At 55.3% G+C, this 20,284-nt stretch overlaps 1 protein-coding gene across 5 annotated transcripts; it reads left to right on the top strand.

Moving 5' to 3' along the window:
* The first annotated feature begins 7,121 nt into the window (after window positions 1-7,121).
* AMPD2 (adenosine monophosphate deaminase 2) lies at window positions 7,122-19,128 on the top strand. 5 transcript variants are annotated; one of them, XM_027536265.1, is made up of 18 exons: window positions 7,122-7,593; window positions 12,412-12,542; window positions 12,767-12,897; window positions 13,394-13,462; window positions 13,552-13,663; window positions 13,900-14,086; window positions 14,303-14,444; window positions 14,568-14,657; window positions 14,909-15,038; window positions 15,178-15,372; window positions 15,459-15,590; window positions 15,757-15,920; window positions 16,157-16,283; window positions 16,372-16,535; window positions 16,877-16,997; window positions 17,268-17,441; window positions 17,625-17,735; window positions 18,059-19,128. In XM_027536265.1, the coding sequence occupies exons 1-18, from the start codon at window positions 7,584-7,586 to the stop codon at window positions 18,266-18,268; spliced, it is 2,400 nt and encodes a 799-aa protein (XP_027392066.1). In that variant the 5' UTR covers window positions 7,122-7,583; the 3' UTR covers window positions 18,269-19,128. The 5 variants fall into 5 exon arrangements, 4 of the variants coding, with proteins under 4 accessions (XP_027392066.1, XP_027392065.1, XP_027392064.1 ...); XM_027536263.1 differs by lacking the exon at window positions 7,122-7,593 and adding an exon at window positions 8,338-8,550 and having other exon boundaries at window positions 18,059-19,122; XM_027536267.1 differs by lacking the exon at window positions 7,122-7,593 and adding an exon at window positions 11,141-11,236 and having other exon boundaries at window positions 18,059-18,268.
* The last annotated feature ends 1,156 nt before the right edge of the window (window positions 19,129-20,284 follow it).

The raw sequence follows: 20,284 nt of genomic DNA, 5'->3' as shown, positions 1-20,284 counted from the left end.
TGCTGTGTGGCACCCTGCCTGCCTTGCCTGAGACTCCCTATCCCAGCCGCAGACCTACTTAAGTCTAGGGATTGTAGCCTTTATATCTAGTGGTGTGATGGGCTAAACCAATTAAGAGCTCAGTATGACAAAGGGCAAAGACTCAAGTGTTTCTGTAACTAGGGAAATTATGTCCTGGATTCTGACACAGGAGGTTGGGATGCAGATACTGGAACTCTCTGGAGTAAGATAATGGTTGGCTCCATACTTTGGAAGGGCTGATCTCCTAAAAGTCTTTTCCTAGATACACTTGCATAGAGCTAGAGATTAGAGGTGCAGAGGAAGCTCTCCCCATGTTGTTACTCCAGAGTTCATGGTTTCAAGGCATCAAAGCACTGCTTCCATCATAGCAGGCCGGTTCCTGGCAAGGAGTCTGTTTAAGGGTTTGCCCTTTTTTGGAAAGATTAGAAATGTTCCCTCCAGCTCCTCCAGTGGCTGCTGCACTAGGAAGCTATTAGCATTCCTTTATGTTGGCGTGTCTCTTTTTACATCCTCCTGTTATTACCGGTTAATCACTTCATTATTATCGGTTTTACAAATGGGTTTCCCCAGACCGAATTCCTCCCCTTGGAGGTCAGGTACCAAATCTGATTCATCTTTGAATACTTCAGATCTTGTGGTTTATTTGTGGATCCTCCATGATGGTTTGATGGATGAAAAAAGGAAGGAAAATGAGTATATGGTAGAGAGAATGGGGATGGTGGTGGTTTATTCACTAAGTTGTGTCTGACTCTTGTGACCTCATGGACTGTAGCCTGACAGGGTCCTCTGTCCACCGGATTCTCTAGGCAAGAATATTGGAGTGGGTTGCCACTTCCTTCTCCAGGGGCTCCCCAACCCAGGAATCAAACCAGGGTCTCCTGCATTGCAGGCAGATTCTTTACCACCTGAGCTATGAGGGAAGCCCAAGAATGGGGCTGCTTACCCATTAAACTCACCTGAGGCCTATCTTCACTTGGTGCGTGAACTTGGTATTTATTGTGGAGGGTTTGTGTTGCCTCACATAACAAAGTGCTTCTTTGGAAACTAGACTTCTAGCCTCTGTCTCCTCAAACGTCAGAGCAACCCTTCCTCTGGCTCTCATCCCAGCTGCCCCTTCCTAGGGAGAAATGAGAGTGTGGCATCCTAAAGTTGCCTCCCAGACATATTGAAGACTCTCCATTGGTCATCTTTCTCTGGGCCAATAATTTAAGTTTACTTAAATGAGTTGCTGTGGAAGCTCCTTAGAGGGACATACTGTAGAATATCGCTACCCAAAGTGTTGTGCAAGGCCCCGCACACATCACCAGGGAGCTTCTTAGAAATGCAGAATCTTAGGGCTTAGCACAGACCTTCCGATTCAGAACTTGAATTTTAACAGGATCACAGGAGACTGTAAGGATGCTAAAGATTGGAAAGCTCTGCCCTAGGGAGTACGAGAGAACCATTTTTTCCCCCTCAGACTGGCTAAATCCTAAGTATTACCTGAGGTGTTTGTTTCTGTATTTCATCAAATATTAGATGGCACTGATTGAAAGATCATTCTGATTTCAAAGATGTTAATACGTACATGTTTTTAAAAGAGTGTGTTTTTGAATCAATAAGTTCCAGTTGTTGTTATTGTTTAGTTACTAAGTTGTGTCTGACTCTCTTGCATCCCCATGGACTGTAGCCTGCCAGCTCCTCTCTTCTTGGAATTTCCCAGGCAAGAATACTGGAGTGGGTTGCCATTTCCTTCTCCAGCAGATCTTCCTGATTTCGGGATTGAACTCACATCTCCTGCATTGGTGGAGAGGGTTCTTTGCCACTGAACCACCAGGGAAGCCCTGTGTTCCAGTAGTAATGCCAACCCCAGAGCCTGAGAAACCGTATTCTAAATTAACAGAGTTTGAAAAATCCTGATCTAGAACAGTGGTCTCAGCGTTTGGTATAGATTGAAATTTACCCAGAAAGCCTTTTAAAAAATACTGATTTAATGAGTCTAGAGTGCAGTCCAGGCATGAAGAGTTTAAAAATTTCCCAGGTGATTCTAACATACAGCCAATGTGGAGAGCCACTGACCTTGAAGGATTTAACTTGCTTATTCCTCTTACAGTGGAATTGTGAAGCAGTGGCCAGGTAGACTGAGAAAGTGGGAGGTAGAACCTAGGTCTCCTTGCCTGCCAGGTACTCTAAGCCATCCTTAATCATCATCTTTCTACTGCTTCTTGCCTGCATATCTGAGAAGCCCTGGGCCTTGGGCCCAGACTCTTGGGGCTGATGAAGAAGAAGGCAGCCGTCAAGGTGCCTTCCACAGTGATCATCTTTTCCCAATCAGAAATTGGCAAGTGCTTACTGAGGGAAAACAGAAGAGTCTTTGAAATTGTTACCGGCTTGGAATCTTGGCTATAAAGTTTCAGTAATTATACCTCACCAGCCCTGCCTAACCTACCCACAGTATCGACAGCCTATACCCAGGGCAGAGCTGTGCTGCAGCCTGCACTGTTCAGAACAAGGGACCGCTGGGAGCTGGGCTAGACAGTTTACATGGTTCATCTTGGTTAACTCATGCTAACTTCAAGGTAAGTGCTCTTGTCCCCAAATTACAGACCATATAACTGCGACTTGAGGGTTAAGTATCAATAATTTGTTCAAGGTCATATAGCTTAGTAAACAGACCAGGGGATCCTTATTTCCACTGCCCCACAAAAGCAGCCACTGAAAGAATGTTGGGCAAAAAAGACAGGCAAATGCATGAGCTCAATAACGGCCGCACTTGTATTGTTAAAGGAACCACTAATTTGTTTCACAAATGGGAAAAATGTTTATGCTTGTTCCTTTTTCATCTGGATTTCCCTGGTGTCTCAGACGGTGAACAATCTGTCTGCAATGCAGGATACCTGGGTTCAGTCCTTGGGTTGGGAAAATCCCCTGGAGAAGGGAAAGGTTACCCACTCCAGGATTCTTGCCTGGAAAATCCCATGGACAGAGGAGCCTGGGGGATACAGTCTATGGGTCGCAAAGGGTCAGACATGACTGGATGACTTAACACTTTCACTTTCTTTCTCATCTACCACCTCTGCAAACTTCTGTGCTGCTTCTGCTTGTTTCCTAGCTTGCTGGGCTCTCAATGTCCACTACTAACCTGAGTAAGGGAACTCCTGTACCTCGCCTGCCCTCTTAATTGTGTAGACCTGCTGCTGTACATGGACCACCATGATGCTTCCTGTCTCCTGTCTTCAGCTCCTGTGCCTTTCCTGTGGCTCTTCTCCTTTATTATTGCATTTAGGTTTAATGTCCTGATGGAGTCAGTAAAGCATGTAGGTGCTATTCCCATTTTAGAGGTAGTGAACTGAAGCATGGAAAGGTGATCCTCATGTTAATAAACAAGTTAGAATCAGCCAGAGCTCAGGTGTCCTAGTTCATAGCCCTTATAACTGAAACAAAATTTTTATCTTCTTTAGCAACAACTTTACTGTTTGAATATTTGCATAACCAAATTATTCTGAATGAAAGAAAAAAAAATCATCATTTTCCACTTAAGTCCTGCTTTCTGAGTTAAGAGGAAATCTCAATATCTGTCTTATACCCAGTGGTAGGGATTGTGGGTAAAGCCTTATCACCCAGCTGGAGTTTGGGGGCAGGGCCATGAAGAAGGAGGAACTTCCTTCAGGACCTTACAGTCCAAAGGAAGAGATGGTATAAATTCACAGAGAAACAACATAGTTAAAGGAACACTCCAGCTAATGCTGGAGAATTCAAAGCTGTTTAAAACCTAGCCTCCATTTCTGGTAGGAAAGACAATTAAACACACATCTCACTGGCAGATGGATAAATTCTATAGTAGAAGAAGGGAGGAAAATTATAAAATAGACTTTCAGCAGAAAAGCAAAACAACAGAAATGGAGGATAGGCACTTGGAGGAGGAAAAAAGAGCATGAGAAAAAGCATGGAGACAAGAGGTACAAAGTGTGCTTGGAGAAGACTGGCAAGTTTGATGTGATGGGACTGGAGTAAAAGTGAAAAGTGCATGGAGGGAAGAGCTGGGAGATGAAACAAGGAAAAGTGAGGCTAGCCAGTGAAGGGCCTTGAATGACAAAGGTTTGGCTAAAGCTCATTGAAGACTTACAAACAAATATGGTTGGATACTGCTGCATGTTGCCATAAACAATGCTGGGTGGCTGGGTGGGGGGCTGGCTTCCGATAGAAGCTGAGAAAAAGAGCTGAACAGCTTGATTCTAGAAGGATCTAGGCATAAGGTATGGTTTGGGAAAGTGTCATGGCCAATGATCTCTTTGAGGCTGCCGGTGTTCTCTCCCAGGCCTACCATCTGCTGAGAGTGGTCTGGCCTCGGTAGGAGGCTGACATCACAAGTGAGCATCAGGCAAGAAGATAAGCAGTTCTTCAGAGATGAGTGCATTGTCAGTGAGGCCTGGGGCTCAGGGAGAGCCATTCAAGAAACCATCTTGGTTCCAGGCTAGGAGGTAAGGAAGCTTGTTTCAAGCTAAGGAAGATCTCAGAGGCTCAAAGACAACATTCGGTCCCTAACATGAAAACAGCTAGAGGTTGGAGAGAATGACTCACTCCTTCATTTCCCGAACTGTTCTAGATAGACAGTGAAATCCCACCAAGATTCTTGCTGATAATGTGTAGGTGGGGAGAATGCTGCTTAACTGTAATCAGTGCAGACTTCTAGCAGGGACAGCATACCAAAAGGCCTAGAAATAGGGAGGATTACAGGGTGAAGGGTGTGCTGTAGATAGGACTAGGGAGGGAAAGGAAGAGACTAGTGGACTGGTTAGCCTTGCCACCTACGGGCTGGTTAGGTAGGTAGGTCTGGATTAAGGGGGAGTCCTAAAAAGACCTGGTTCAATGCAAGATACCTCCCCATAAAACTATGTCAAAATTTGCATTATATCAATATAGATGACTTCCCAGGGACTTCCCAGGTGGCGCTAGTGGTAAAGAACCCGCCTACCAATGCAGGAGATATAAGAGACATGGGTTTGATCCCTGGGTTGGGAAGATCCCCTGCGGAAGGGTATGGCAACCCACTCCAGTATTCTTGCCTGGAGAATTCCATGGACAGAGGAGCCTGGCGGGCTAAAGTTCATGGGGTCACAAAGAGTCAGACAACAGAAGTGATTTAGTGCAAGCACAATATAGGTGACATTCTGCATGGTTTACCTGGTCCTTGATTTTTAAATTTTTTTTTTTTTTAGATTTATTTTATTATTCATTGTTGAGAGTGCAGCAGCCTCAAAATTCTTAAAGGCTCCCAAACCAGTTTAGTCTAGGGTTAAAACACAGAAGAGTATTAAGTGAGTGGGGTGTAGAGGCTATTAGAGATTTTCATAGACTTCTGTTGCTTTCCATTTCCTTGATTATAAAAATAATGGATATGCATGGTAGACAGTTTTTAAAATGCAAGTAAACATAAAGAAGAAAATAAATATAACCCATAATTCCACCACTCACAGATAATCATTTGTTAAATTTGTTGATGTGGTTATTTTCTATGCATATGTGTCACTTAATTAGGACCATACTGTATTGTACAGATTTTTGCACCCATTTTTTCCACCCTAATTTTACATTGTAAACATTTTCACCTTATTAAGAAATTCTTCAGAACAATTTTTAATGGTTGTATTTCATTGTGTGCATATGACATAATTTAAACATTTTCCTGTTGTTGGGCTTTTAAGTTTCCAACCTTTCTATGTGATAAACATTGCAGTTATGAACAATTCTGTGCATATTTTTCTTGCAGCTTTTTTTTAAAGAACAAATTCCTGGAAGTGGAATTACTGTGTCAAATAATATGAACCTTTTTAAGACTCTTGATTATAGGTTGCCAAATGCTTTCAGAAAAATTCTACCAGTGTTTACAACCACCAGTAGGACATGTGTGTGTCCCATTTCACTATTACACCCTTGCCTGCTTTAGGACTCTTTTCCCATTAATCTTTGCCAGTTTGATGGGTTAGCATGGTTTCTCCTTGTTCTCTTTTTAGTTTTATCGATTCTTTGTGAGGTGAACTTTTCCCCCCTTGTTTACAGAGGCCTTTTTTTTTTTTTTTTAAGTTGTCCAGGGTAAAGAGCATTAGGCAGGAATCAATGGAGGCAATACCAGATTCGGGTAGAGAATAGGGTTCAGGGTCCACAATCCAGTCTGGGCGGATGGAGGAGGAGGCAGAGTTTGGGAAGGAATTTGGCTGCAGGGATGGTGAGGACTGGGAGAAGCTGGACAAACAGCATTAATACAACTGGGTTTGGGGGACAAAGGGCTCCCACAAGGTGGAGAATAGGAGAAAGACTAAGCTGCTAATACATTAGGTCCTTTCCCTCATAGGTTTCCTTTAACCCTGGTGATAGGATTCTCTGCCACTTGGGAGTAGGGGTGCTTGTTGGGTGGGGTATCTGCAGTCCCCAAAATAGCCCAACACACCTTTATAGGCTACAGGTGAATCAACTGAGTGTGTACAGGGGACCGAGGCCAAGGACACAGCAATAATAGGAAACATTGAGTGTAACTAAAGCCAGGTACTTCTGTTACTTCATTTATCCTAACAGCTTATAAAGTAGGGTCTCACACTCATTTTATAGAGGAAGTAGAAGAAGCACAGAGAAGTTAACCATATTCCCAAGGGCAGTCAGGAAGTAGGTGGAGTCTGGAATTGAACCTAGGCATTCTGGCTACAGAGCCTGAGCTCTTGACCAACAAGTACACAGATAAATGTGGGAATGGGAGCCAGAATTGCAGGGCACACCCTGCCCAGCTACGCCTGCCTGAGTAAGAAAACAGACGACCTAGAATAAGAATGCGGGGAAGGGCTTCAGCTAAAGGAGAATCCTGGGACTATAATAATAGCTATCTGTCTTTTATTGGGCACTGGCTTTTTGCCCAGCATCGTGCAAAGGTGCTTAACGTTTAATTCTCACAATAACCCCTTTGAGTGAGGTACTGCGATTACCCCATCACTTTACTGGTGAGGAAGCTGACGCACAGAAGTTACCCAAGACGCTGCCGGACGGATGCGAAGTGGCGGCGGCCCACGTGGCGCCCGGGAGAGGGAAAATGGCGGGGGCGGGGCCGCTTAGCGGGGGCGGGCCCGGGCAGGGGCGGGGCCACGGACCTGGCGGGGCCTGGGGCTGCGGAGGAGAGCGCCGTCGCTGGGGCGGCTTTGGTGGGGTCGCACCTGTTGCGTGACTTCCTCACGGTCCAGCTACCGGAATCCGACCCCGAATACCGTGAAAGTGTGGAGAGAAGTCCAGACGAGTTCCGGGTCCCGCTCTGGGGAGCACGTGGCCTGCCCGCCTACCGAGTGCCGGGCTTGGGGGTCGGGGCTCCGGGGTCTACAAGGCCAGTACAGCGGCCCAGGTCGGCAGGGGGCCCGCCTCCAACCAGCCAGCAATTTTGAAAGACTGTCTTACTTCTCCCATCTCAGTGCCAGGGCAGGGGCCCTTGGAGCCACTTGGCAGGGTCTGGACCCTAGCCCTCCTCCCCTCCCTCGTGACCGGCTTTCCAGGCGGTGCAGACCCTGGCGGACAGACTCCCTGGTTCCCCACAGGGCTCGGGCAGCATGGCCTCAGGTGAGTGTGTGCGTGTGAAGCGGGGCAGGGTCTCTGGGACAGAGAAGTGCAGTGGCCAGAGTGACAATAGGGTGGGCACTGCCTTCAGACCTAGGGAAGGCGGCCGGCTCCTGGGGAGCGGCCGGGAGAGCAGAGCCTGAGTGTGGAAAGACAAGGAACGGTCAGAAGCTATTGGGGTTGCTTTCCCAGACCCCAGAGAAAGCCCCTGCCTCCTTGCCTCCCTGTCTTCTAAGAGGGCAGCTTCTGTGGACAGTGGAATTTTCCCAAGACAGGCTCCTCCCTGGATTGGACTGGGATTCTCAGTTCTACCCCATCCTCCCAGAACTGAACCACCTGGGCCGGAGGTTCAGATAAGGAAAAAAGGGGATTCTGCCCCAGAGGGGCTGTGTTTTCACGGAGTCCGCTGACCCTGAAAGAAATGTGTTCTGAGCCTGGGGTACCTGCGCTGGATCCCTCTCTCTATTATTATCTTTTTTCTCCCAGGCTGGCTGGACCAGTTAGCTTGAACTTTGACTTTCTTGCTCCAGAGCCCTGGCTCATAGCGGGGTTAGTAGGGTGCTTGGGGCTGGCCCATCCCCATTCTGTTTCCTCATCTCTACCCCCTCAGGCCCAGTTACCATCAGTCGAGTCACTCCAGGGATTGAGAAAGGGAGGGATAAGGGGCAGGGATGGAGGCCGCCCCTTCCTGAGGTTGCCTAGACAACATCAGAAATCGTGGCCAGGGCCTCTTCCGCCTGCGGGGCCTCTGCTTCCTGCATCAGTCACTCCCGCTGGGGGCGGGGCGGAGGAAGGGGTTGGATGTGGCAGAGCCAAGCCCAGCTGGTGCAGCTCAGACTACCCCCGCGGGCTCCGCGGCAGCCTGAGCCATGGCATCTTATTCATCTGGCCCCAGCAATCCCAAGGCCAAATATCCCTTTAAGAAGCGGGCCAGCCTCCAGGTTTCCTTTGCAGTACCAGGTGAGTGTATGCCTCCTGTCCTCAGTCTGGCCCTGCTCCCCATCCTCACCTCTTAGGGGGCCACGGGTCCCCTAACGAGGGGGACTTCTCTTACGCCTTTTCGGCAGTGATGCCCCTTGTCCTCTTCCCAGGGACAGCTGGCTTGGGAGGCGGTTTGGGGACGGAGGTGGGGTGCAGAGTGACTGGTTTCCGTGTCAGGGATGCGGTCCTCTGTAATGAGGAGTGGGCGTGGGTGTGGGTGCAGCGAGAGTGTACTTGCACACGTGTCCGTGTGTGGCTGTGCTAAGATTGTTTGCATGTGGAGTGTGTGTGGAGTGGGGGATGTGTGGGACTGACTGGTTTGCGGACTGGCCACACTGCTGGCGGCTGTGTGGTTACCAGGCAGACTCGGGCTGTCCTCCTGAGGTTAGTTTCTCTTTCCAGGATCCCAGATCTTGAACCCTCTTACTGGGCGTCTGACATTAGGGCACACTTAACTGCTGTGGGCATCCAGGAGCTGAGGGCTCAGCTGTATCTATTGTTTGCAGTTTGTTCGTTTCTGGTCTGTCTTGCGAGCTTCCTCGGAAGTGTGGGGTGCCCTTGGGCCGAGCCAGTGTTGGGGCTCAGGCTGGGGCTGCTGCCTGCCTGCATGTGCTCCTGCACCCTTTGGTTCGGCTCCCACTCCAGTAGACATCTCTGCACCATTTGGAGCTGGCAGCATGGTGCAGCTTTGCCCATCTTCCTGAGGGCTCCACTGCCCAGATATGTGTTTGCTGAGGGAATCTACCTGCTGTCTGCTGGTCTCAGGCCTGTGGCTAAGGGAAGCCCACCCCTACTTTGATGACCAGGTCAAGCCGGTGTTCCCCATCCCTCCAGCAGCTGTCTGTACTACCTTCTGTTTTTCTTATGCTCCTGAAGATGGTGGCCTGAGTTCTGTATTGGCCCGAGGGGCTCTGTTCTCTGTGCCCAGGTCTGTGCCCCCACAGCGTGTGTCCCCTGAGGCTAGATTTGTCCACATTCGGGTGGTCGCATGGTGGGAGCAGCTGATACTTGTAGGTCAAAGCCTGGAGTAGTCTCTGCCTACTGGGGCAGCCTTGGTAGTGAGTGAGGGGCTCTGGTCAAGCGCGTAGACAGGTTGGCAAGAATCTTGGAGTTAATGGGAATGGCTAGGGCATAGCCCCCTATGACTTTTGGCCACCTCTCCCACGCTGTGTGTGTGTGTGTGTGTGTGGTGTGTGTGTGGTGCTGTGGCACAGACCCTGGGAGAAAGTGACCAGTAGGTGACTGGTCCTCAGGGAGTGGTGGTTACTGCCTGTGTGTCACCTTTAGTGAGCCCTGGCAGTCCTTTATGGTGGCCCAACAGGCTGAGGGGATGGTGCTGCTTGCTAGGACCTGTCCGGACCAGCGTTTCTGAGGAGGCCCTGGGTCACCCTGCTAGGGGAGGTGGTTGAGATCAGGGCCTCTGTGTCAGTTCTGCTGACTTGATACAGACCAGGCCTGGGGGTCTGTGGCTGGCCTCTCTGGAGGGGTTAGAAAAGGGGAGGATTGGGTAGGATCAGGGTTCTTGGGCGGAATACAAGAACCTTAGGCTGTGCCTTAAACTCTGAGGGCCGAGCTAGTGCCCATCTTTTCTTCCTTTTTCTGCTCTGCTCTCTTCCAAGTCAGAGATAGTGTCCCCACCCCACCCATTCTGTTCCCTTCACGCCCAGTCCTGTGTGCCTCTCTGATCTGGAACTCGAAGCTCCACCCACCCCCAGTGGGTGGGACTGCATGTGGGAAGTGTTTGGAGGGTCCCAGGAGTTCCTAATCACAGATGATGGGGCTTTCCAGAATGCTTGCAGAGCCGTATCTCTGTGTGCCTTATGGTAGCTGTGGCTAGGCAGGGCAGGACCCCTTATCACCCCATTGTAGGCAGACTTGAAGCCTCCAGATGGTAGAGACTCACCAGTAATTGGGAACAGAGTCAAACTTAAGTCCTCCAAATTCTAGCCCTATGTCTGAACCTCTCTTCCCAGGCGTTTTATCCCCGACAATAGGCTTGGAGAAGAGTTGGAGGTCTAGGGGGCTGTGAACTGGTCTCTGGGGCAGCAGGGAAGCTCCATACACTGGTTGCTCCCTGGACTAAGTGTCTACCCCTGGTGCCAGCCAGCACATCTCCCCTGCAGAGGCCCCATCTCTCCCAAGGGACCCTATAGTCAGGGGCCCAGAGGACAGTGGTGAGCAAAACAAGGCCACTGGGCAGAGGGAGCTGACCTAGGGGTGTTGGGGTGTGGAGCCCAGGAGGGCTGCTACCCTATCCTGCCCTTTGGTCAGCCAGGCCCTGCATGCTGTCCCCTAGGGCACTGCATTTTAAGGGGGCTTGTCCCTTCCCTGCCAGCCCACCCTGCCCATATCAGTCTGCTCTGCTCCTCCCCCTTGGGCGCCCCACTTTGGGCTGGGCCCTGGCACTGTAGAGGTTAAGGCCCTGTTCAGTTTGGGGGTTTCTCTTATCTCCCAGCTGTGCTACTCCTTCCCTTGATTTCTGAGCTCCCCTGAGCTTCCCCAGCCCCCTGCTTGCCAGCATCCCAGGGTCTCCCCTGCACACAGCTGCACTTGGTACAGCCCGTGCCGGCCCCTGAGCTGTCCTGGGGGACTGGCTGCAGCTCCACTCAGCAAACAGGCGGGCGAGGGGCACAGGGCTGCTGGCCGGCGCTGCCTGACTCTGCAGGTAGGACCCAGGCAGGCAGCAGGGTTTCTGTGTGGGGGGCTAGATCCTAGATCTGAGACAGATACCCCCTCTTCTTTTTGTCCAGCTGTGGGACAGGACTCAGGTTTTTGGGAAGCAGCCTGGAGACTTCAAAGCGTGCCACCTGGGTAGAGCTTCCAGTCCATCCCTGAGCCACAGTGGGGAGGGGAAAGGAGGGTGCTGAAGGGGAGCACCCCAGAGCTGGCTGGAGAGCTTCCTGCTGGGGAGGGTGGCTTGGGGAGCCCAGGGAGGGTTCTTGGGAGTGGGCTGGGAGCTCAGGCAGCCTCTCTAGACTCTTCAGCTTCAAGGTCTTTAGTGCCAGCCTCCTGTGGAAGCTGAGGAATCCTTCCCTCTGTGGAGAGAGACTCCGGCTGCCGATCCTCCCTTCCCCAGGCCCTCCCCAGGGCCTCCGGCCCAGATCCCGGGGCCTCTGAGTGGCGCAGACTGTTTGTGGCAGCTCCCTTTGGAGGGGCAGCCAGCAGTGGGAGGGGCAGGCTGAGGCCAGGCCACATCTTGGCAGTCCTGGGGTCCTGGGGGAGAGGGCAGGCCTCCCAGGAGGAGGTCAGGGTCCTGCTCCCAAGCAAGTCCTCCACTTCCTCTCCTCCTCTTCCCTCGGGGGCTGGTCCCCAGGCCAGAGCCGAGTGGCAGTTGTGCTCCCCCAGGCTCTGCAGGTCTAGGTCAGCCTGCCCTCGAGGGGCCGTCTGCTCATCCAGAGGCAGGTCTGACCCTGGACTGTCTGCCATGGAAGCTGTGCGCCGGGCTTCGCTGGTGTGGATGAGCGCCTGGAGAGAGAGAGAGTGTGAGAGTGTGCATATGTGTGCATGGATACGTGGGTGCTGCCTGTAGCAGGCACTCACCTGGAGGTTCTCTCACAGCCCGATGGAGTGGCCCCTAGTCCAGGATCCAGAGTTTTATTCCTGGGGTGAATGAGTCCGTTTGTTGTAGGGGCAGACTCTTAGCCCCACCCCTGAACCTGGAATGGGTGAGGGGTCCCCGGGCCAGACTGCAGGTGAGGTCCATGGGTAGGCTCACGCCTCAGCCTCTGAGCAGGGCTGGCCTCTCTCTGGGGCTGCCCTGGGGTCATGCCAGGGCCCAGGGCTTCCAGTGCACTCAGGCCCTGGCCCTCACCCTCTGACCCCACATCACTGTCTCCACAGAGGCTCGGGGTGGGCTGGGGGCCCCTCCGCTACAGTCTGCCCGATCCCTGCCAGGCCCTGCCCCCTGCCTCAAGCACTTCCCGCTCGACCTGCGCACGTCCATGGATGGCAAATGCAAGGAGATCGCCGAGGTATCGCTTGGCACCACCCCCTGCGTTTCCCCCACTCACCCCGGTCGCTGCCTCCATGCCTGGTCCCTGCTCCCTGCACCCCTCCACCTCAGCTGTCCCCTTACTTTATATTTGGCTCTGCCCTGATCCCTAGGTGGTCCCAGGTACCCCCAGCCCCTGTCCCCTCCCTGCATCCCTGGACCCTGACGGCTCGGCCACACTGACCCTGCCTTCCCTCCCACCAGGAGCTGTTCAGCCGCTCCCTGGCTGAAAGTGAGCTCCGCAGCGCCCCTTACGAGTTCCCGGAGGAGAGCCCCATCGAGCAGCTGGAGGAGCGGAGGCAGCGCCTGGAGCGGCAGATCAGCCAGGATGTCAAGTGAGCCCCCAGCTGCAGAGCCAGGCGGCCACAGGGCGGGGGCTTGGCCAAGCCGCTGCAGGGTGTGGGGTCACAGCCAGGCGGTGGCTATGGGGTTGTGGGGAGGGGCACAGGGCAGTCCGCCCAGCATCCCTCTGTTTGCTCCTGGGCACTTGCAGAGCCCTGTCGTTGTTCTCTTACAACCAGTCCTGCCCCTGGGCCACCCCTGGGAGGTGGCACAGAGTAGTGTGGTGTTTAGACATAGGCTTTGGGGTCAGGCTGCTGGGCTCTGCCCGGTTCAGCCTTCTGCCCACCAGTGTATCCGGGAACATGTTGCTTAACTTCTGGGTGTGTTTTCTCATCTCTGACGTGGGGCGAGAGCAGCCTGCGTGGCCCAGGGTTCTTCAGCCCTGTGAGGGCCACACATGACAACATGCGCACGGCACCTCAGACGGTGCAGGGCCCTGGCTAGGAACACGGGCCTCATCATGGGCCCGCCCTCTCCTCTCACCTCCAGGCTGGAGCCGGACATCCTGCTTCGGGCCAAGCAAGATTTCCTGAAGACTGACAGTGACTCAGACTTCCAGTGAGGAGGGCAGAGGGGCACGGGGGCTGCGGGGCTGGGGCCTGTCCCTCTGCTGCTTCCAGCCCCTCTCTTGTCCTCCCCACTTGTAGGCTCTACAAGGAGAAGGGTGAGGGGCAGGGTGACCGGGGCCTGTGGGAGCGCGACGCGGTGCTGGAGCGGGAGTTTCAGCGGGTGACCATCTCTGGGGAGGAGAAGTGTGGGGTGAGTGTCCCCGTCCTTGCATCCTGCTGGGCTCCCCAAGTCTGGGCTATGGGGATAGAGGCTAGAGGGGCTGTTTCTCTTTCTAAAAGCTGGAGAGGCAGAGGCTGTGGTTGGGAGCTAGTCACCCTGTTGAGCATAGAATGGTCTGAGTGTTTCTGGGGTACGGGCCTCAGGAAGGAGGTGAGAGCAGGCTGGGTCTGGGACCGAGGAGAGCGCGTCCACATCTCTGTCTCTAGGTGCCCTTCACAGACCTGCTGGATGCAGCCAAGAGCGTGGTGCGGGCGCTGTTCATCCGGGAGAAGTACATGGCCCTGTCGCTGCAGAGCTTCTGCCCTACCACCCGCCGGTACCTGCAGCAGCTGGCTGAGAAGCCCCTGGAGACACGCACCTACGAGCAGGGCCCCGACACCCCCGTGTCCGCTGGTGGGACCCCCCATCCCTGTCCTACTCCGTGTGCCCTGGCATCCCAGCCACCCTGAGCCGTGTGCCCAGGAACCTCAGCCTGCCTCCTTCTTCCCAGCCTCTTGGCACACAGGGCGGCGAGGCAGGGGCAGGAGCTGTCCTGCTGGGGCCTCTGGGCCGGGAAGCAGGTGGCCTGGAAGAGCCCTGGCCCTGACTCCACCCTCCTCACCCCTGCAGATGCCCCGGTGCACCCACCAGTGCTGGAGCAGCACCCCTATGAGCGCTGTGAGCCGAGCACCATGCCCGCGGACCTGGGCTTGGGCCTGCGCATGGTGCGGGGCGTGGTTCATGTGTACACCCGCAGGGAACCTGATGAGCAGTAAGAGGGGTGTGGGGTGTGCTGGGGGCCGTGGAGGGGCAGAGACTAAGGGGATGGCATTGGCTCAGGAGGGCCCACAGGGGCTCCTGGCTTGCTCTCACCGAAGCTCCCCTTACACACCAGCTGCTCAGAGGTGGAGCTGCCATATCCCGACCTGCAGGAATTTGTGGCAGATGTCAATGTGCTGATGGCTCTGATCATCAATGGACCCATGTGAGTCCGCGCCTGTCCCAGACACTCGGCTCCTCTCCCAGCTCAGATTTTTCCAGTCTGGCCCCTGACACCTGTCACCCAGTCTCACCCTTTCATAGTCCCTGAGTCCTAGACGTCCTCCATCTTCGGCTGCTGTCCCCTTGGCAGCCCCATTCCTGACCCTCTGGCTCCCGCCCTCGTCTCTGCCACCCAGGCCCTCCCGGGTGCCTCCCTGCATGCCTGAGCCCCTGCCTGGTTCTTCTCCTGCCCAGAAAGTCATTCTGTTACCGCCGGCTCCAGTACCTGAGCTCCAAGTTCCAGATGCATGTGCTGCTCAACGAAATGAAGGAGCTGGCCGCGCAGAAGAAGGTGCCACACCGAGATTTCTACAACATCCGCAAGGTGGGCCCTCCCCACCCAACTGACCCAGCGCCCCTGCCCAGCCTCCCCCTCCACGGCCTGCCCGCCTCCCCAGCATCCAGTTTGGAGAGTCCTCCCGCATCCCACCGCCCAGGCCCCAGCAGTCCCCATTCCATCGCAGGTGGACACACACATCCATGCCTCATCCTGCATGAACCAGAAGCATCTGCTGCGCTTCATCAAACGGGCGATGAAGCGGCACCTGGAGGAGATCGTGCACGTGGAGCAGGGTCGTGAGCAGACGCTACGGGAAGTCTTCGAGAGCATGAACCTCACGGCCTACGACCTGAGTGTGGACACGCTCGACGTGCATGCGGTCTGTCCACGGCACGGGGGCTGAGAGGCTGGGCTGGTGTGCAGGCTGGGGTTCAGGGGTGACCTGGGCTGGCCTTTCTCCCCCAGGACAGAAACACCTTCCATCGCTTTGACAAGTTCAATGCCAAATACAACCCCATTGGGGAGTCCGTCCTCCGAGAGATCTTCATCAAGACGGACAACAGGGTTTCTGGGAAGTACTTTGCTCACATCATCAAGGTGAGGAGGAGGGCAGCCCTCCCTGACTGAGTGAGAGCCTGGGTGGATGGGGGTTTGTGGGGTGGGTGAGAGGCGTGAAGAGGTCAGACGGAGCGTGCCTCGTGGGCACAGGGACAGGGATGAGGGAGAAGCCTGAGGGTGACAGTTGCCCACACATGCTGCTCAGGAGGTGATGTCCGACCTGGAGGAGAGCAAATACCAGAACGCGGAGCTGCGGCTCTCCATCTACGGGCGCTCAAGGGACGAGTGGGACAAGCTAGCACGCTGGGCCGTCACGCACCGTGTCCACTCCCCCAACGTGCGCTGGCTCGTGCAGGTGCCCCGCCTCTTGTGAGTGTCCCTAGGCGTGGGAGGGAACGTGGGGGGCAGAGGTCATGGGGCCAGGGCTGGCCTCCTGCCCTCTGGGATGGCTGAGCCTCCCCCATCCCAGCCGAGCCCTTGGAACAGGAGGGAGCCCTGGCTCCACTCACGGTCTCTCCAGCTCCTCTCACTCAGTATGGCTCAGAAGTGCTTCTGTGGTTCTGCCCTGACCTGCGCACATCCGTGTACCTACATCTTGTCTGCAGCGATGTGTACCGGACCAAGGGCCAGCTGGCCAACTTCCAGGAGATGCTGGAGAACATCTTCCTGCCATTGTTCGAGGCCACCATCCACCCTGCCAGCCACCCGGAGCTGCATCTCTTCCTGGAGCATGTGAGGGGGTGGCCTGGGTCTGGGTGTGGGGAAGACACTGCCTCAGGCCCGGCTGTAGCTCTGGGCCTGACCCAGCGTCCTGGGCCAGGTGGACGGCTTTGACAGTGTGGATGATGAGTCCAAGCCCGAGAACCATGTCTTCAACCTGGAGAGCCCGCTCCCTGAGGCTTGGGTGGAGGAGGACAACCCACCCTACGCCTACTACCTGTACTACACCTTCGCCAACATGGCCATGCTGAACCACCTTCGCAGGTGCCTGCCCTGGGCTCCGCAGGTGCTCCCAGCCCCTTGGAGGGGGTGGGCAGCAGGCCCCGGTGCACCCGCCTGGCGTCTCTACCCGCATGGCTAGCTCTCAGTCATCAGGCCTTGCTCCGGGCCTGCCCTGGGGCCTGCTGGGGCCACCCGACCCACCTCTTACCCCCAGTCTTGGATCTGATGGGTTGTTTCTCTGCCCCTGGGGCTCTGTAGTTCAACCCTCACAGCCAAGAACCTACTGCTGACCCCTGGTCCTCGGCCCACAGAGTCACTGGGTTGGGGCTTAGGAGCCTGAGCGCACCAGGCTTGGGACCCAGTGCTGTCTTCTGGCCCCCCAGACAGAGGGGCTTCCATACGTTCGTGCTGAGGCCACACTGCGGGGAGGCGGGGCCCATCCACCACCTGGTGTCGGCCTTCATGCTGGCTGAGAACATCTCACACGGGCTGCTTCTGCGCAAGGTCAGGCTCTGCACCCCTGTCTCCCCCGTCCCAGAGGCTCCCCTCCTCCCTGTCTATCAGGCCTCTTCAGCAGCTGATCCTCTCCTCACCCACCCCCAGCTGGGACCCCAGCCTCCACACCAAGGCCCCAGTTCAGAACCTGGCTGTAACCGACCCTCTGCAACTGCTGCCCAGCCTGGACTGCCCTCCAACCTGCACTGTGGCCTGTACCCCCCAGAACCAGGTGTCCTCCCCAACCTGACAGGCCCACCCTCCCTGTCGCCCACCCAGGCCCCGGTCCTGCAGTACCTGTATTACCTGGCCCAGGTTGGCATCGCCATGTCCCCGCTCAGCAACAACAGCCTCTTCCTCAGCTACCACCGGAACCCGCTCCCCGAGTACCTGTCCCGCGGCCTCATGGTCTCGCTGTCCACGGACGATCCCCTGCAGTTCCATTTCACCAAGGTCAGCGCCCGGTAGGCAGCCAGGCAGGCGGGTGTCCTGGGGCACAAAGGCCCCCTGAACTGAGGGGCCTCGGGGCTGGTGCTGCCCTCTGCTGGTGGAGCGCCGTGTGCCTCGTGGTCAGCCCCCGGGACGGGTGGGCAGCAGGCCCCGGTGTACCTGCCTGAGGGAACCTGGCCCCTGCAGGAGCCGCTGATGGAGGAGTATAGCATCGCCACCCAGGTGTGGAAGCTCAGCTCCTGTGACATGTGCGAGCTGGCACGCAACAGTGTGCTCATGAGTGGCTTCTCCCACAAGGTACCCACCCCCTCGCCATCCCTCTCCTCCCCCGCTCTGCATTTGGGAAGGTCCTGGGGGTGCTGGGCTCGGAGGTGAAGAATCTGCCCGCAATGTAGGAGACTCGAGTTCAGTCCCTGGGTTGGGAAGATTACCTGGAGGAGCAAATGGCAACCCACTCCAGGATTCTTGCTTGGGAAATCCCATGGACAGAGGAGCCTAGCGGGCTACAGTCCATGGGATCACACAGTCAGACATGACCAAGTGACTAACACACACAGACACGCAGGGCTGCTGGCCCCTCAGAGCAAGCTGCAGCCCTGCCCCTTACCCTGCCCCTCCAGGTGAAGAGCCACTGGCTGGGACCCAACTATACCAAGGAGGGCCCTGAGGGCAATGACATCCGCCGCACGAACGTGCCGGACATCCGCGTGGGCTACCGCCACGAGACCCTGTGCCAGGAGCTGGCGCTCATCACGCAGGCCGTGCAGAGCGAGATGCTGGAGACCATCCCGGAGGAGGGGGGCATCACCATGAGCCCTGGGCCTCAGTGAGCCCGGCCCCTGCAGTGCCCTTCATCTCGGCACCTTGCCCACGCTCTGTCTGCAGACCCCTCCCAGCCTGTTCTGGTCTCTGCATGTGTCGTCCTTCCTTGTTCTGTCCTGCATGTTTCTACCTGTGCCTGTCCCTGTGCCACCCCGGGGCAAGTGGAGCCGCTTTGCCCTCGTCTTGGCTCATATGGCACCTGAGGGCCCAGGTTTGAGGTCTGCCCCACCGGAAGCTCTGTCCCAGGATCCTCTGAAGCCTGACCGGTCCTTTGGGCATCTGAGAGCTCGGGATGGTTGTGGGGGGCTGGCCCCTCTAACCCTTGGGGTCCTGCTTGGGCAAATTCAGCCTTTGACTGGAGCTTGAATTTAGGCCCCCGTCTTGTTTATGTGGCCGGAGAGGCAGTCAGGTGTGGCCTGTACACGTATGTTGTTGTGGGCATGGGCTGCCTGGGATCTGTGAGCTCCCCCAGCTCCTCGGCAGGTAGGGTTGGCTGAGTCCCAGCCTTGGCTTCCTGGACTCAGGCCCTGGAGGTGCTGGACCACCGCCTCTGCCAAGTCACTGCCCAGCAGCTTTCTCTGTCCTTTTCTGGTCTGTGTGCTCCTCTGGTGTCAGCTTCTGGTGCCTCTGTGGGAGGGAGCAGCCGCCCTGTGCTGTGTCCGGGGCCCTTGTAGCAGGAGGGTCCCGGATCTGCCACCGGCCCTGAGGGTAGTAACCCCACTGTGATCCCCAGAGTTTTGACCTCACCTGGATCCCCCCTGGTCCCCTGTGTTGTGATCTGGACTGAGGTCTTTGCTGTGAAATGCAGTGTTTCATACAATCCCATCTTTCCTAGTGCATGAGAAATAAAGATTATTTAAGTAATGAGGCAGGTGGAGTCTCTGTTGGGAGAGGGAGAGCCGTGCTGGACGGTGGCTGAGGTCAGATCCAGGAGCATTGTGGATGGAGGGACAGCAAGTTCTGAGGGGAACGAATGGACTTGACTGTTTATGCATGTGGAAACTGACAGAGGAAGCGAGGTGGGAGGAGAGGCCCACCAGGGACCCAACTGCTGCCCCTAGGCCCTCATCCAGCTCGGCCCACCCCCTCGGAAGTGGACAGTTGGCTCCAGGTCTGGGGCACATCCATATCACATCATTTTGGGGAGTAGCATCCCCTTTCCACTTTCTCCATCCTCCTCCCTCTCAGCCTCTGGTAGATGTGGGAATATGTGCTTACATGCAACCCTGAGGCCAGTGGTTCTGCAACTCCAGGAACATCAGGTTCTTCTGGGGAGCTTGTTTAAAATGCCATTTCCAGGTCCTGCCCTCAGAGACTCTGAGTCAGTAGGTGGGAGGCATAGTGCAGAAATCTGCCTGTTCCCAGCAGATTCTCTTGCAAAGAGTTGGAGCAAGCCTGTGCTTTCTGAATGCAGACTTAAAGCAACTTGGCTTCAGTCCCATGGTTAATGCATGGTTTTTGGGACCACCTCCTTGGGCACAGAGGTTGCTGGAGTCTGTTGTTCATGTAAGGAGGAGAGTAGGGTTTTGGGTTGGTGATAGAGAAGCTGTTTCCTGCTGCTGCTGCTGAGTGGGGAGAAAGACGCGTTGTTCATTCTCTTCTGACTCAATTAGCCCTGGAACAGCATGAGCCTGTGTGACTGAGGGCCTGGTGAGGGAGCAGGAGGCTGGCTTCCCTACTCTCCGTCAGCCTGCCCCTCTCCAGCCCCATCTCTCTTCCTGCATTTGCACCTCTGGGCAGAGGCTCCCTGATGCCACTGCCACCTGAGAGCTACGGGCTCGCTCCTGGCCAAGACCCAGGGTCCTTCTGTCTTCAGAAGCCATCTCTAGCCAATTCATTCTAGCCATTTATACAGTGGAGAGCAGAGTGTTAGAGCTGGATGATGAGCAAGAGATTGTACAAGTCTGGCTGATTTCTGTTGGGGATGGAATGGGCTCAGGGGATGGAATGAGCCAGTGGCTGAGTCTGGGCTGGAGCCAGGGGAGCTCGGGGCCCACGCTGGGCCTAAATCTGCCCACGGGAGG

This window comes from Bos indicus x Bos taurus, chromosome 3 (genome assembly GCF_003369695.1).
Source record: "Bos indicus x Bos taurus breed Angus x Brahman F1 hybrid chromosome 3, Bos_hybrid_MaternalHap_v2.0, whole genome shotgun sequence".
NCBI lineage: Eukaryota > Metazoa > Chordata > Mammalia > Artiodactyla > Bovidae > Bos > Bos indicus x Bos taurus.
This window is presented reverse-complemented; position numbering and strand designations above follow the sequence as displayed.